The 13,645-nt window shown below is 71.0% G+C and overlaps 1 protein-coding gene across 1 annotated transcript; it reads right to left on the bottom strand.

Annotated features, from left to right (window-relative positions):
- Positions 1-33: 33 nt before the first annotated feature.
- Positions 34-12,708, bottom strand: FAM171A2 (family with sequence similarity 171 member A2). The gene is given in 15 exon segments (XM_075443610.1): positions 34-193; positions 1,526-1,603; positions 1,605-1,687; positions 1,690-2,106; positions 2,108-2,299; positions 2,302-2,409; positions 2,411-2,578; positions 2,581-2,842; positions 3,640-3,766; positions 4,477-4,593; positions 4,703-4,876; positions 5,611-5,769; positions 6,202-6,294; positions 9,085-9,312; positions 12,557-12,708. Coding segments are annotated over 15 exon segments (2,388 nt in total). The 5' UTR covers positions 12,681-12,708; the 3' UTR covers positions 34-135.
- Positions 12,709-13,645: the final 937 nt, after the last annotated feature.

Genomic DNA, 13,645 nt, shown 5'->3' with positions numbered 1-13,645 from the left:
TGGGGGGTCCTCCAATGTCCCCCGCTGGCCCCTCTTCATCCTCACCACGTAGAAAACGCGTAGAAACACGATTAAAATCCAAAGCCGGGGGGGGGACACGAGGCTGGGGGGGGGACAGGGGGTCCCCCCTGGCTCCTATGGCAGCTTGGAGGCCCCGCTGGTCCGGGGGGGGGTACTGCCGGCCCCCCCTGTCCTGCAGGGACACAAGTGGGGCGAGCCTCAGGATTCGGGGAACAAGGGGGGGGGTATGCAGTTCTCCCCCCCTCGCCCCCCCCAAAAGACAGGGAGGGGACGGGAGATATCCTGCTGGGGGGGGACATGGAGGGGGGGACACACAGAAGGCAGCAGGACCCCAGGGAGCAGAGCATGGTGGCACCGGGGGGGGGGGGGGGGGGGGGGGTCCCAGGCAGAGGAACAGAGGTGACCTGGGGCTTGTCCCCCTGCCCCCATCCCTGGCAGGGCCCAGTGGGGAGGGGATGGGGACAAACATGGGGATGGGGACAGGTTGGGATGGGGATGGGATGGGATGGGGACAGCTGGGGGTGGGGACAGGATGAGGACAGGGATGGGGATGGGATGGAGATGGGGAAGGGGACAGGGATGGGGATGGGAATGGGATGGACAGTGGTGAGAGGGGACAGTGGTGGGACAGGATGAGTGGTGGGGTGGGATGGGATGGTGGCTGGATGGGACACTGGTGGCAGGATGCATTGGTGGTGGGACGAGATGGTGGCTGGATGGGGTGGTGATGGAACAGGACGGTGGCACGATAGGACGGCAGTGTGGTGGGTGGGGATGACAGTGGTGGGGCAGGATGGTGGGGTGGTGGTAGGTTGGGATGATACTGGTGGGCTGGGATGATGGGAGGATGGTGGCAGGATGGGATGGTGTGGTGGGATGGGATGGTGGTTGGTTGGGATGACAGTGGGCTGGGATGGCAGCCGGATGGGATGATGGTGGGATGGGATGGTGGCTGATGGGATGGCAGCGGGATGGGATGATGGGAGGGTGGTGGCACCATGGTGTGGTGGTGGGCTGGGATGGCGGCTGGATGGGATGATGGTCGGATGGTGCGACAGTGGGATGGGATGGTGGAGGGATGTGGTATTGGGTGGATGGGGTGGTGATGGGATGGGATGGTGCTGGGATGGGATGATGGTGGATGGATGATGTGGTGGGCTGGGCTGGTGGCTGGGTGGGATGGTGGTGGTGGCACCATGGTGTGGTGGGCTGGGATGGCAGCTGGATGGGATGGTGGTGGGATGGGATGGGATGATGGTGGGATGGGATGATGGTGGATGGATGATGTGGTGGTGGGCTGGGATGGTGTGGTGGGTCGATGGGATGGCGGCTGGGTGGGATGGTGGTGGTGGCACCATGGTGTGGTGGGGGCCTGGGACGATGGCAGGACAGGATGCCTGTAGCACTGTACCCCTCCCCACACTCCAACCCACACTCCCCCCACACACACCCACCCCCCGGGGGTCCCCCCCCCCCCCACCCAGCGCCCCTTCCCCCAACTCACTTGACGTTGAAGACCATCAGCGGCCGCTCCTCCCGCTTCTGCCAGGGGCTCTTGCGGTCGCCCCCTTCGTCCCCCCCCCTCGGCCAGGGCCTCCTCCTCCTCGGGGCTGGTCAGGGAGTCGCGGGGGGCTTCGCTGGCACTGCTGCGCCCGCTGCCCCCCCCCCCGCCGCCCCCCCGCCCCCCGCCTCCAGCAAGGGGGCCAGCGAGCTGTCCTCGGGGGAGGCGGCGGCGAGGGGGGGCCGGGCCCCCGAGTCCTCCCCCCCCCGGCTCCCCCAGCCCTCGGGGGGCGCGGGGGGGGGCGCGGGGCCGGAGCCCCTCTCGCCGCCCTGCAGATCGATGTAGGAATGGCGGACCTGGGAAGAACGGCCGTCCAGGGAGACGAACCAGGCGCGGGGCGGGGGGGGGCCCCCCAAAGACCCCCCCAGCTCTAAGAGCTGCTGCCCCGCCAGCGCCTGCAGCTCCCCGTTGAGCTGGGCCACCGCCGACCCGTCCAGCAGCACCGGGATGGCCACCGAGCCGCTGACCGGGTGGGGGGCACGACCCCCTCCCCAATTTTCCCCTTCCTCGAACGCTTGTCCGGAGGCTGGGGGGGGGCGGGGGGGCGGCCGCCGTCGAACCGGGTCCCCCCTCGCTTTCGGGGGGTCCCTCCGGCTCGCCGGGGGCCAGGCGCATGTACCGGGCGGGGATGAGGAGGGTGGGCATCACGCCCCGGTAGACGTCCTCCGGCCCCCCGCCCCGGTCCAGGGGGCCGCAGAGGAGGAGGGGGCCCGGGGGGGGCCAGCGAAGGCAGGGCGCGGGGGGGGCTCGGGCAGCGGGTGCTCCGCTTGCTGCCCCCCGTAACGGGGAAACAGCGGGGGCGAGGGGGGCCGGGGGGGGAAAGCGGGGGGTCCCCCGGGGGGGCTCGTCCGCCGGCTGCAGCCCGTCCACCGAGCGGGCGGCCCTGAGGCCGAAGGCTTCGCCCGGGCGCCCATAGTCCTCCGGGGCGGGGGGCTGGTGGCGGCGGGGGGCCAGGGTGCTGGTGGGGGTCCGGGGGGGCCAGGGTGCCGGCGGGGGGTGCGGGGGCCGGCGCGGAGCTGGGCTGGGGGAGCCGGCGGTGGGAAGAAGTCCGGGTGGACGGTGGGGAGCTCCCGGGTCGGGGGGGCCACGCCGGGGGTGGGGAGGTCGGTGTCCCCCCCCGAGGACGCCGTCTCCAGGTGGCTCCCAGCGCAGAGCAGGTCCAGCTGGGACACCCAGGTGGCCTGGTCCCGGCGCCCGGCGTCCAGCGGCCCTGGCAGCGGCGGCTTGCGGTGCTGCGCCCGCGGCTTCAGGCACCGGCGCCTGCGGGGACACAGCCCGGGGTCACCCTGGGGGGGGGCTGGGGCCCCCCCCACCCTGCCGGCACCCCTCACCTGCTGCAGGGTGCTAGGGGAGGGGGCTCCAGCCAGCTACAGGGCAGTTGGGGGGGGGCAGGGGGTGCTGGCCCCCCCCAAGCAGCTATAGGGCACCCAGGGGTGCTGGGCAGTGGTGTCCCCCCCACTCCTCAAAGCCAGCTATAGGGCACCTGGAGTGGGGGGGGAGGGGGTGGTAGCCCCCCCAAGCAGCTGTAGGGCACCCAGGGTGGAGGCAGGGGGTGCTGGCCCCCCCAAAGCCAGCTATAGGGCACCTGGAGTAGGGGGGGAGGGGGGTGGTAGCCCCCCCAAGCAGCTGTAGGGCACCCAGGGGTGCTGGGGAGTGCTGCCCACCCCCCCCAAAGCAGCTATAGGGCAGCCGGGGTGGGGGGCAGGGGGTGGTGGCCCCCCCACAGCAGCTATAGGGCACTCAGGGGTGCCAGGAGGTGGTGCACCACCCCCCCCCCCCAAGCCAGGTATAGGGTGCCCAGGGGTGCCAGGAGGGTGGTGCCCCCTTCCCATAGGCAGCTACAGGATGGGGGGGGGAGAAGAGAAGGGGGGGGCCAGGCAGGCAGTACCCCCCCCCCCCCCCCGAGCCAGCCATAGGACATCCAGGGGTGCCAAGAGGGGGGGGGCTGGCTGCCCCCCCTCCTGCTGCAGGGCCCCCAGGGGTGCCAGGCGGGTGATGTACCCCCCCCCAGGCTGTGGTGGGGACCCCGGGGGTGCTTGGGGGGGGGGGGTGCTGACCTGCAGTAGTAGATGAGGAGGCAGAGGAGGATGAGGACGAGCAGGGCCAGCGCGCCCAGGATGGTGAGGAGGAAGATGGTGTGGTAGGTGGTGATGTCCGTCATGCCCGCCGCCATGGCCACCAGCCCTGGGGGGCAGCGGGGTCGGGAGGGGCACGGGCACCCCCCTCCACCCCAAGAGCACCCCGAGGGCTGCACCCACCAGCACCCCATGGGTGGGTGTCCTTCAGCCACAACACAACCCCCACCAAGAGCACCCCATGGGATGGGTGTCCTTCATAGCCCCCACCCACCATAAGAGCCCCCCCCCCCAGGGGCTGCACCCACCAACACCCCACAGTGGGTGTCCTTCACCCACCCCCCCACCCCCCCACCATGAGAGCACCCCAAGTGCTGCACCCTCCAGCCCCCCACGGGTGGGTGTCCTTCACCCCCCACCCCCCATGAGAGCCCCCCACGGGTGGGTGTCCTTCACCCCCCACCCCCCATAAGAGCCCCCCACGGGTGGGTGTCCTTCACCCCCCACCCCCCATGAGAGCCCCCCACGGGTGGGTGTCCTTCACCCCCCACCCCCCATAAGAGCCCCCCACGGGTGGGTGTCCTTCACCCCCCACCCCCCATGAGAGCCCCCCACGGATGGGTGTCCTTCACCCCCCACCCCCCATGAGAGCCCCCCACGGGTGGGTGTCCTTCACCCCCCACCCCCCATGAGAGCCCCCCACGGGTGGGTGTCCTTCACCCCCACACCCATCCCCCTCATCCACCGCGGGGTGCTGCCCCCCCCCCCCCATCCCCACGTGGGACCCCGGGCCGGGGGCACCCCTGGGCATCACCCTACCCGTGCTGGGAGCGGGCAGAGCCGCTGCCCAGTATCCCAACTGGGAGGAGACGAAGGTCCAGTAGCGCTGCCGCCCTTCCCTCCGGATCAGCCCCGTCCCGTTGCGCACCCACAGCCCTGCAGCGAGACGCGGCGGGCTGAGACCCCCCAAACTCATCACCCCCGCCGCCGCCATCCCGGGCCGGGGAGCCGAGCCACCCCCCACCACCCGTCACCCCACGCTCACCGCTCTTGGGGTCAAACCTCCAGGCCGGCAGGCTGGCGGCAGCGGGCGCGGCGTCGGGGGCCAGCGGGACGGACAGATGGACAGGGCCGGCCAGCGGCACCTCGCTCCCGTTGCCGGCGAAGAGCTGGACGCTGAGAGCCGCCACGGGGACCAGCTCCAGCCAGGTGGCATTGGCTGCGGGGACAATCACAGAACCACAGAATGGTGGGGGCTGGCAGGGCCCTCTGGGGGTCCCCCAGCCCAACCCCCTGCCCAAGCAGGGTCACCCAGAGCAGGGGGCACAGCACCGCGGCCAGGCGGGGCTGGAACATCTCCAGAGAAGGAGACTCCACAGCCTCCCTGGGCAGCCTGGGCCAGGGCTCCGGCACCCTCAGAGGGAAGAAGTTCTTCCTCGGGTTCAGCTGGAGCTTCCTCTGCTCCAGTTTGTGCCCGTTGCCCCTTGTCCTGTTGCTGGGCACCACTGGAAAGAGTCTGGCCCCGTCCTCCTGACCCCCACCCTGCAGATATTTAGAGCCATTTCTAAGGTCCCCTCTCAGCCTTCTCTTCTCCAGGCTGAACAAGCCCAGCTCCCTCAGCCTCTCCTCGCAGGAGAGATGCTCCAGTCCCCTCACCATCCTCGCAGCCCTCCGCTGGGCTCTCTCCAGTAGCTCCTCATCTTTCTTGAACTGGGGAGCCCAGCACTGGACCCAGCACTGCAGATGGGGCCTCACTAGGGCAGAGTAGAGAGGGAGGAGAACCTCCCTCGCCCTGCTGCCCACCCTCCTCGTGATGCACCCCAGGATCCCGTTGCCCTTCTGGGCACCCAGGGCACGCTGCTGGCTCACGGCCAAGCGGCGGCGATGTCTGTACGGGGGGTGACCTCAGGGGTGACCCCCACCCCAGCCCCCCGGCGTCCCCCCGCTCCGTACCGCTGCCGTCCTGCTCGGTCCCCAGGAAGGCAGGGAAGGCGCTGGCCAAGCCGGGACCGGTGGCCGCGGTGAGGGACGCGGCGAGCTGGCCGTAGGTCGAGCTGCGGGGCAAGCGGGCTGCCCGCCGCGGGAACTGCGCCCACGGCTGCCCCCGGGCACCTGGGGGGGACGGGGACGGGGTGGGGGGCAGCACCACCTTTGCACACCCCAATCTTTGCACCCCCCCCCGCACCCCATCCTTGCACACCGCAGCCCTTGCACCCCCATGCACCCCAATTCTTGCACCCCCCTCGCACACCCCAATCCTTGCACACCTCAACCCTTGCACCCCCCACCCCCCACCCCTTGCACCCCCCACCCCAATCCTTGCAACCCCCCGCACCCCAATCCTCGCACCCCCTGCACCCCCATCCATGCACACCCCCTCCTTGCAAGCCCCCCGCATCCCCATCTTTGCACCCCCCCACACCCCCTCCTTGCACCCCCTGCACCCCATCCATGCACACCCCAGCCCTTGCACCCCCCCGCACCCCCTCCTTGCACCCCCTGCCCCCCCTCCTTGCGGTGGCCCCCCCCGTCCCCCCCGCTCACCTGGGGACCCCAGCAGGATCTGGACCAGGTCCTCGTAGAGGATGAGGGTGGCGGGGCGCTCGGGGAGCAGGTGGAGGCTGAGGGAGGCGTAGACTGGGGGGGGGGGGGGGGTGTGTGATGGGGGGGAACCCAAAAATACAGACACACCCCCCCCCGGTCCCCCAGGCTGGGGGGGAGGAGGGGGGGGGGGGAGCCTGATGGGGATGCAGGGGGGGTAGGGCAGCATGGGTGGGATGGACGGGGGGGATGGGGACAAATGGAGGGGGGGGGGGCAGGCGGCAGGCAGGGCAGGGGCACCCGCTGCACCCCCCCGCCCCCCCCCCCCGCACAGCCCAGGCCTGGCTCAGCCACGCAGGTCCCCAGCCCGTGCATGGCCCAGGCACCCCAATACTTGCACCCCCCTGCACCCCATCCTTGCACCCCCCTGCACCCCATCCTTGCACACCCCAATCCTTGCATCTCCTGCACCCCATCCTTACACCCCCCTGCACCCCAACCCTTGCACCCCCCGCACCCCAATCCTTGCACCCCCCTGCACGCCCTCCTTGCCCACCCTGACCCTTGCACCCCCCTGCACCCCATCCTTGCACCCCCCCGCACCCCATCCTTGCCCACCCTGACCCTTGCGCCCCCCCGCACCCCATCCTTGCACCCCCCCGCACCCCATCCTTGCCCACCCCAATCCTTGCACCCCCCTGCACCCCCTCCTTGCCCACCCTGACCCTTGCACCCCCCTACACCCCTATCCTTGCACCCCTGACCCTTGCGCCTCCCCGCACCCCATCCTTGCACCTCCCCGCACCCCATCCTTGCCCACCCCAATCCTTGCACCCCCCGCACCCCATCCTTGCCCACCCTGACCCTTGCACCCCCCTGCACCCCATCCTTGCACCCCCCTGCACCCCCTCCTTGCCCACCCTGACCCTTGCACCCCCCTGCACCCCATCCTTGCACCCCCCTGCACCCCCTCCTTGCCCACCCTGCCCCTTGCACCCCCCTGCACCCCCTCCTTGCCCACTCTGACCCTTGCACCCCCCGCACCCCAATCCTTGCACCCCCCTGCACCCCATCCTTGCACACCCCAATCCTTGCACCTCTGACCCTTGCGCCCCCCGCACCCCATCCTCGCACCCCCTGTACCCCATCCTTGCCCTCCCCTGCACCCCCTCCTTACACACCCCAACCCTTGCACCCCCCCGCACCCCAATCCTTGCCCCCCCTGCACCCCCTCCTCGCCCACCCTGACCCTTGTACCCCCCTAGTCCTTGCACCCCCCAAACCCGCAGCACCCCCCTGCACCCCCACTCCCGCCCCCCCATCCCCGCACGCCCCCCCGCTGCCCACTCCCACGTCTGCCACCCCCCAGCAAGGTGACCCCATCGACGCCCCCCCCCCCCCCCCGCCCCGCCATGGCCCCGGGGACACGGCTGGCGCCCAGCCCAGGGTGCCCCCCCACCCCGGGACGGGGGGACTCCAGGGTCACTGGGCCATCGCCAACCCCTCCCGAAGGGGCTGGACCCCCCCAACACCCCTCTTTTGGGGTCCCCAGGAAGGGACTGGGGGCTCAGGAAAGGACTGGGGTCCCAGTAAGGGACTGGGGTTCCCAGTAAGTGATTGAGGTCCCCAGGAAGGGACCGGGGTCTCAGGAAAGGACTGGGGTCCCAGTAAGGGACCAGGGTTCCCAGTAAGGGTCTGAGGTTCCCAGTAAGCAACTGAGGTCCCCAGGAAGGGACCAGGGTCCCAGTAAGGGACTGGGATCCCCAGTAGGAGATCAGAGCCCCCCAGTAAGGGAGGAATGAGGCACCCCATTAGGGGCTTGGGGCCCCCCATAAGGGACTGAGACCCCCAGTAAGGGACCAGATCCCCCAGTAAGGGGCCAGGGCCCCTGTCAGAGATCGGGGTCCCCCCTAAGGAACCGACTCCCACAGTGAAGGCTCAGGGCCCCCCCAGAGGGCACAGAGCCCCCCAGTAACGGGTTGGGGTTCCCCAGGAAGGGACTGGGGGCCCTGCATGTGAAGGTACCAGGGGTCCCCAGTAAAGGGTTGGGGTGCCCCGTAAGTGTTCAGAGCCCCCAGTAAGGGGTTGGGGTCCCCCATAAGGGCTGAGCCCCCCTTCAAGGGGTTGGGGTCCCCTATAAGGACTCAGAGCCTCCCAGTAAGGTGTTACCCCCCCCTATAATGGTCACAGCCCCCCAGTAAGGGGTTGGGATCCCCTACAAGGGCTCAGGGTCCCCCAGTAAGGGCTCAGGGTGCCCCAGTAAGGAGTTGGGGTCCCCTATAAGGACTCAGAGCCCCCCAGTAAGGGGTTGGGGTCCCCTATAAGGGCTCAGAGCTCCCCAGCAAGGAGTTACCCCCCCCCATAAGGGTCAGAGCCCCCAGTAAGTGGTAAGGGGCTCCCTATAAGGAATCAGGGTCCCCCAGTAAGGGGTTGGGGTCCCCCAATAAGGGCTCAGAGCCCCCCAGTAAGGGGTTGGGATCCCCTATCAGGGCTCAGGGTGCCCCAGTCAGGGTTTGGGGTCCCCCAGAAAGGTGCTGGGGTCCCCCACTAAGGGCTCAGGGTCCCCCAGTCAGGGGTTGGGGTCCCCCAATAAGGGGTTGGGGTCCCCAGATAAGGGGTCAGAGCCCCCCACTAAAGGGATGGGCCCTCCCATAAGGGCTCAGAGCCCCCCAGTAAGGGGTTGGGGTCCCCCAGTAAGGACTCAGAATGCCCCAGTAAAGGGATAGGCCCTCCCATAAGGGCTCAGAGCCCCCCAGTAAGGGGTTGGGGTCCCCCAGTAAGGACTCAGAATACCCCAGTAAGGGGTTGGGATCCCCTACAAGGGCTCAGAGCGCCCCAGTAAGGGGCAGGGGTCCCCGACACGGGCGGGGGGCCCCGGCGACTCACGCGGCAGCTTGTTGACGCGCCAGGGGACGGAGGCGGTGACGTAGCCGCGGCGGGCGGCGGTGACGAGCACCCAGGTGCCCAGGCGGTAGGGCAGGGGCAGGACACCGGCGCCCTCGTGGTCGGTGGTGCCGGCCGCCAGCGAGCTCCGGTTGCCGAAGACCTCCAGGGTGGCCTGGGCCAGCGGGGCCAGCGTCCCGCTCTCGTACACCTGCACCTTCAGCAGCACCTCTGCGGGGAGACGGGCGACACGTGGGCACGGGGCACCCCCCATGCCAATGGGTACCCCCATGGGGTGGGGGAATCATCTTGGCAGGATGGCGGGACCCATCCTGGTGGGTCACAGCCACCTTCCCTGCAGGTAGTGGGACCCATCTCAGCAGAATGGGGGAACCCATCCCAGTAGGTCATGGGCACCATCCCAGCAGGTGGTGGGACCCATCTCAGCAGAATGGTAAGACCCACCCTGGTGGTCATGGCCACCACCCCAGCAGAATGGTGGGACCCACCCTTATTGGTCACGGCCACCACTCCAGCAGGTCATGAGCACCATCCCAGCAGGTCATGGGCACCATCCCAGCAGAATGGTGGGACCCATATCAGCAGAATGGTGGGACCCATCCTCATGGGTCACAGCCACCATCCCGGCAGGGTGGTGGGACCCATCCTCATCAGTCATGAGCACCATCCTGGCAGGTGGTGGGACCCATATCAGCAGAATGGTGGGACCTATCCTCATGGGTCACAGCCACCATCCCAGCAGGGTGGTGGGACCCATATCAGCAGAATGGTGGGACCCACCCTCATGGGTCACTGCCACCAGCCCGGCAGGGTGGTGGGACCCATCCTCATCAGTCATGAGCACCATCCTGGCAGGTGGTGGGACCCATATCAGCAGAATGGTGGGACCCACCCTCATGGGTCATGGCCACCACCCCAGCAGCTCACAGCTCATGGGCACCATCCCAGCAGGTGGTGGGACCCATCCTCATGGGTCACGGCCACCATCCCAGCAGGTCATTGGCACCATCCTGGCAGGTCATGGGCACCATCCCAGCAGGAGGTGGGACCCATATCAGCAGAATGGTGGGACCCACCCTCACGGGTCATGGCCACCACCTCAGCAGCTCATGGGCACCATCCCGGCAGGCGGTGGGACCCATCCCAGAGGGTCATGGGCACTATCCCAGTAGGGTCGCAGGTCCCATCCCAGCAGGGCAGCAGGCACCTTGATGGGCACCAGCCAAGCAGGACGCCAGGCACCGTCCCAGCAGGACAGCGGGCATCGTCCTGGGGGTGCAGGCATCACCCCTGAGCCCCCCTGCAGTGGGTGGATGGGGGTTATTGCCCCAAGGTGCTGCACCCACGCGGGTGGGCGCACCCGGTCGCGTCCCTCCCAAAATCCCCCGCGCGGGGCCAGGCAGGGCCATTCGCCCTCCGGGTGCAGCTCACACGCGTCACGAGTTCGGGGGGTCTGCACCCCAGCGGGCCCCACCGGCAGCCCAGGGACAGGCCCCCCCACCCCAGTCCCCGACGCGGGGCCGGGATGGGCACAGCTGGCGGGGGGACCCCAAACCCGCCGTGCCCCCACACCCCCCGTGCCCCCGGCCCCCCCGTGCCGGCACCGTCCTGCGCATGAGCCCGCAGCCCTTGGCAGCCGGCCCGGCTCGGGCGCCGTCACCCTGGCAACGACCTCCTTCATCCCACGGCCCCGGGCGCTTTCGGGACCCCGCGTCCCCCCCCGGCAGCATCCTGCCCCCCAAAAGCCCCCGCGCCCCTGGGACCCCCCCCCCCTCCCCGCCCTGACGCTGCCCAGATGTGGCAATGGGCGAGGGGAGGAATTTGCAGCAGCTGCTTTGGGATGGGCTGGGGGGTGTCGGCCATGGGGGGGGGGGGGACACTGGGGGGTGTCCCCCCAGATACCGGGGACAGCCGGCACCCGGGGGTAGGAATGTCCCCGCAGCCGCATGCCGGCCACCCGCAGCTGCCGAGGGACAGCTGGCACCAACGGCCACCCCGGTGTCCTCCGGACGGGGGGGGGCCAGGGTGCCACCCCCCAGCACCGCTCCCCTCTCTCTGCTCCCATGGGCACAAGCCCCCCTCCCATGGCCAAGGGGTCCTCAGCCGGTGGCACGGCCACTGCGAGCCACGCTGGCACCCCGCCGGCTTCCCAGTGCCTCCCAGTATGACCCCACAGCTCCACGATGGGTGGGCGGGGGGTGCTAGGCCCTGGGGTGGGAGCGGGACCCAGGCGTCCGGCCCTGCGCCCCCCCCACCGCTGCCACCCCACGGGGACGGGTGACACCAGCCAGGGTGAGGGACCCCCCTCGCCCCACTGCCCCCCGCCTCACCCCCCAGCACAGCTCCTCCGGGCACTGCCAGGAGGGTTTGGGGGGAGGGTGGGGGGGTCAGGGGGAGCCACGGGGACCCCGAAGTGGTGCGCTGCACCCCAAGGCCCACCCTGCCTGCCGGGAGAGACCCCTGCCACGGCATGGCCCCCGCACCCTGCCCAGGACAGCCCCCCACCATCCCGCACCCCCAGGTGCTGCCCAAGACCTCCACCCAGCCCCCCTCCCTCCGGTACTCCCTGGCCTGGGACCCCCACCCACCCTCCTGCACCCCCTGGTGCTGTCCAGGACCCCCACCCACCATCCTACACCCCATGGCCTGTGACCCCCACCCACCACGGTGCATCCCCTGGCATGACCCAGGACCCCCACCCATCATCCTGCACCCCATGGCCTGGGACCCCCACCCACCACGTCGCGCAGGCTCTGACCAAGACCCCCCCACCCATTACGCTGCACCCCCTGGCGCTGCCCAGGACCCCCACCCACCCTCCTACACCCCATCCCGACACCACCCCCTCCCTCTCGCCACCCTCAAGCTCTGCCCACGGCCCCCACCCACCCCGTCGCACCCCCTGGCACTGTCCAGGCCCCCCCCCCCCCCCCCCCAGTACCCTACGCCCGCCGGTGGCCCGGGGAGGGGGGAGACGGACGGACAGACGCGGGAGGGGGGGGGCACAGACATACAGACAGAACCGGGGATGGATGGACAGCCGGGGGGGGGCGGGGGGGGGCACAGACATAGAGCTGGGCACGGACAGACAACCGGGGGGGGCACACACACAGACACACAGACAGAACCGGGGACGGACGGACAGACCGGGGGGGGCACACAGACAGAACCGGGGACAGACGGACGGACCGGGGGGGGGGGCACACAGACACACAGACAGAACCGGGGACGGACGGACAGACCGGGGGGGGGCACACAGACACACAGACAGAACCGGGGATGGATGGACGGACCGGGGAGGGGGTGGGGGGGACAGACGGCCGGGGGGGCGGGCACGGGGGAGTCCGTCCCCGGCGTGGGGGGGGGTTCGGGCAGGCGGGGCGGGGCGGGGGGGGGATGGAGGGGCCGGGGCGGGGGCTCCCCCGCCTACCCCGCACACAAAGGCCGCTCTCACCGTGCGCTCCCGGCTCCGCCGCGCCCCGCGCCCGCCGCCCGCCCGCCAGCAGCAGCAGCAGCAGCGGCAGCAGCGGCAGCACCGGCGGCGGTACCGGTACCGGCAGCCCCCGGCCGGGCCGCATGGTCGCTCCGCGCCGCTACCCCGCCATGGCCGCCCCGCCCCGCGCCGTGCCGCGCCGCGCGCCGGGCTCCACCTGCCGGAGCCGCCGGGCACGGCCGCGCGCGCCGCGGGCCACGCCCCCGGACACGCCCCCCAGACACGCCCCCAGACCCCGCCCACGGACACGCCCCCAGACCCCCCCCGGACACGCCCCCAGACCCCGCCCCCGGACATGCCCCGGCGTCGGCACCGCCCCCGGACACGCCCCCAGAGCCCGGCCCCCGCCCCTGGACACGCCCCTAGACCCCGACCCGGGCACTGACCCGAGCCCCGGGACTGACCCTGGGACCATCCCCGGACCCCCGGGACTGAGACCGGCACCGACCCGGGCCCCCGGGCCCCCGGCCCCTACCCCCGGCACCGCACCGGACCCCGGCACCGGGCCCCGGCACCGTACCAGGCCCCGGGACTGAGACCGGCACCGACCCGGGCCCCCGGCTCCCACCCCCGCACCGCAACGGTCCCCCGGGGTTGACCCTGGGACCACCTGGGCCCCCCGGCACTGGGCCCCGGCACCACACCGGACCTGGGATTGACCCCGGCATCATCCCGGACCACCGGGACCAGGCCCCGGCCCCGCACCGGCCCCCCGGGACTGACACCAGGACCAGCACCGGGACTGCCATCAGCCCTGGTACCGCACCAGCGTCCCGGCACTGACCCCCGCTACCGGTACCGGCATCCCAGGACTCACTCCCAGTACCACACCAGCATCCTGGCACTGGTCCCAGTACCGGCCCCCAGTAGCACACCAGCCTCCCAGCACTGGCGCCAGTACCCGGCACCGACACCCAGTATCACCACCAAGCCCCCAGCATTGGGACTGGCCCCGGCTCCCCGTACCAGCACCCATCCCACCATACTGGCACCGCCACCCTGGCACCACCCCCCCGGGGTACCCCAGCAGCCCCCCAGCCCTGATGCCCC

The sequence above is a fragment of the Opisthocomus hoazin genome, chromosome 26, assembly GCF_030867145.1.
Source record: "Opisthocomus hoazin isolate bOpiHoa1 chromosome 26, bOpiHoa1.hap1, whole genome shotgun sequence".
NCBI classification, from domain to species: Eukaryota; Metazoa; Chordata; class Aves; order Opisthocomiformes; family Opisthocomidae; genus Opisthocomus; species Opisthocomus hoazin.
The sequence above is the reverse complement of the archived record's forward strand: the minus strand, read 5'-3'. Positions and strand labels throughout refer to the sequence as shown.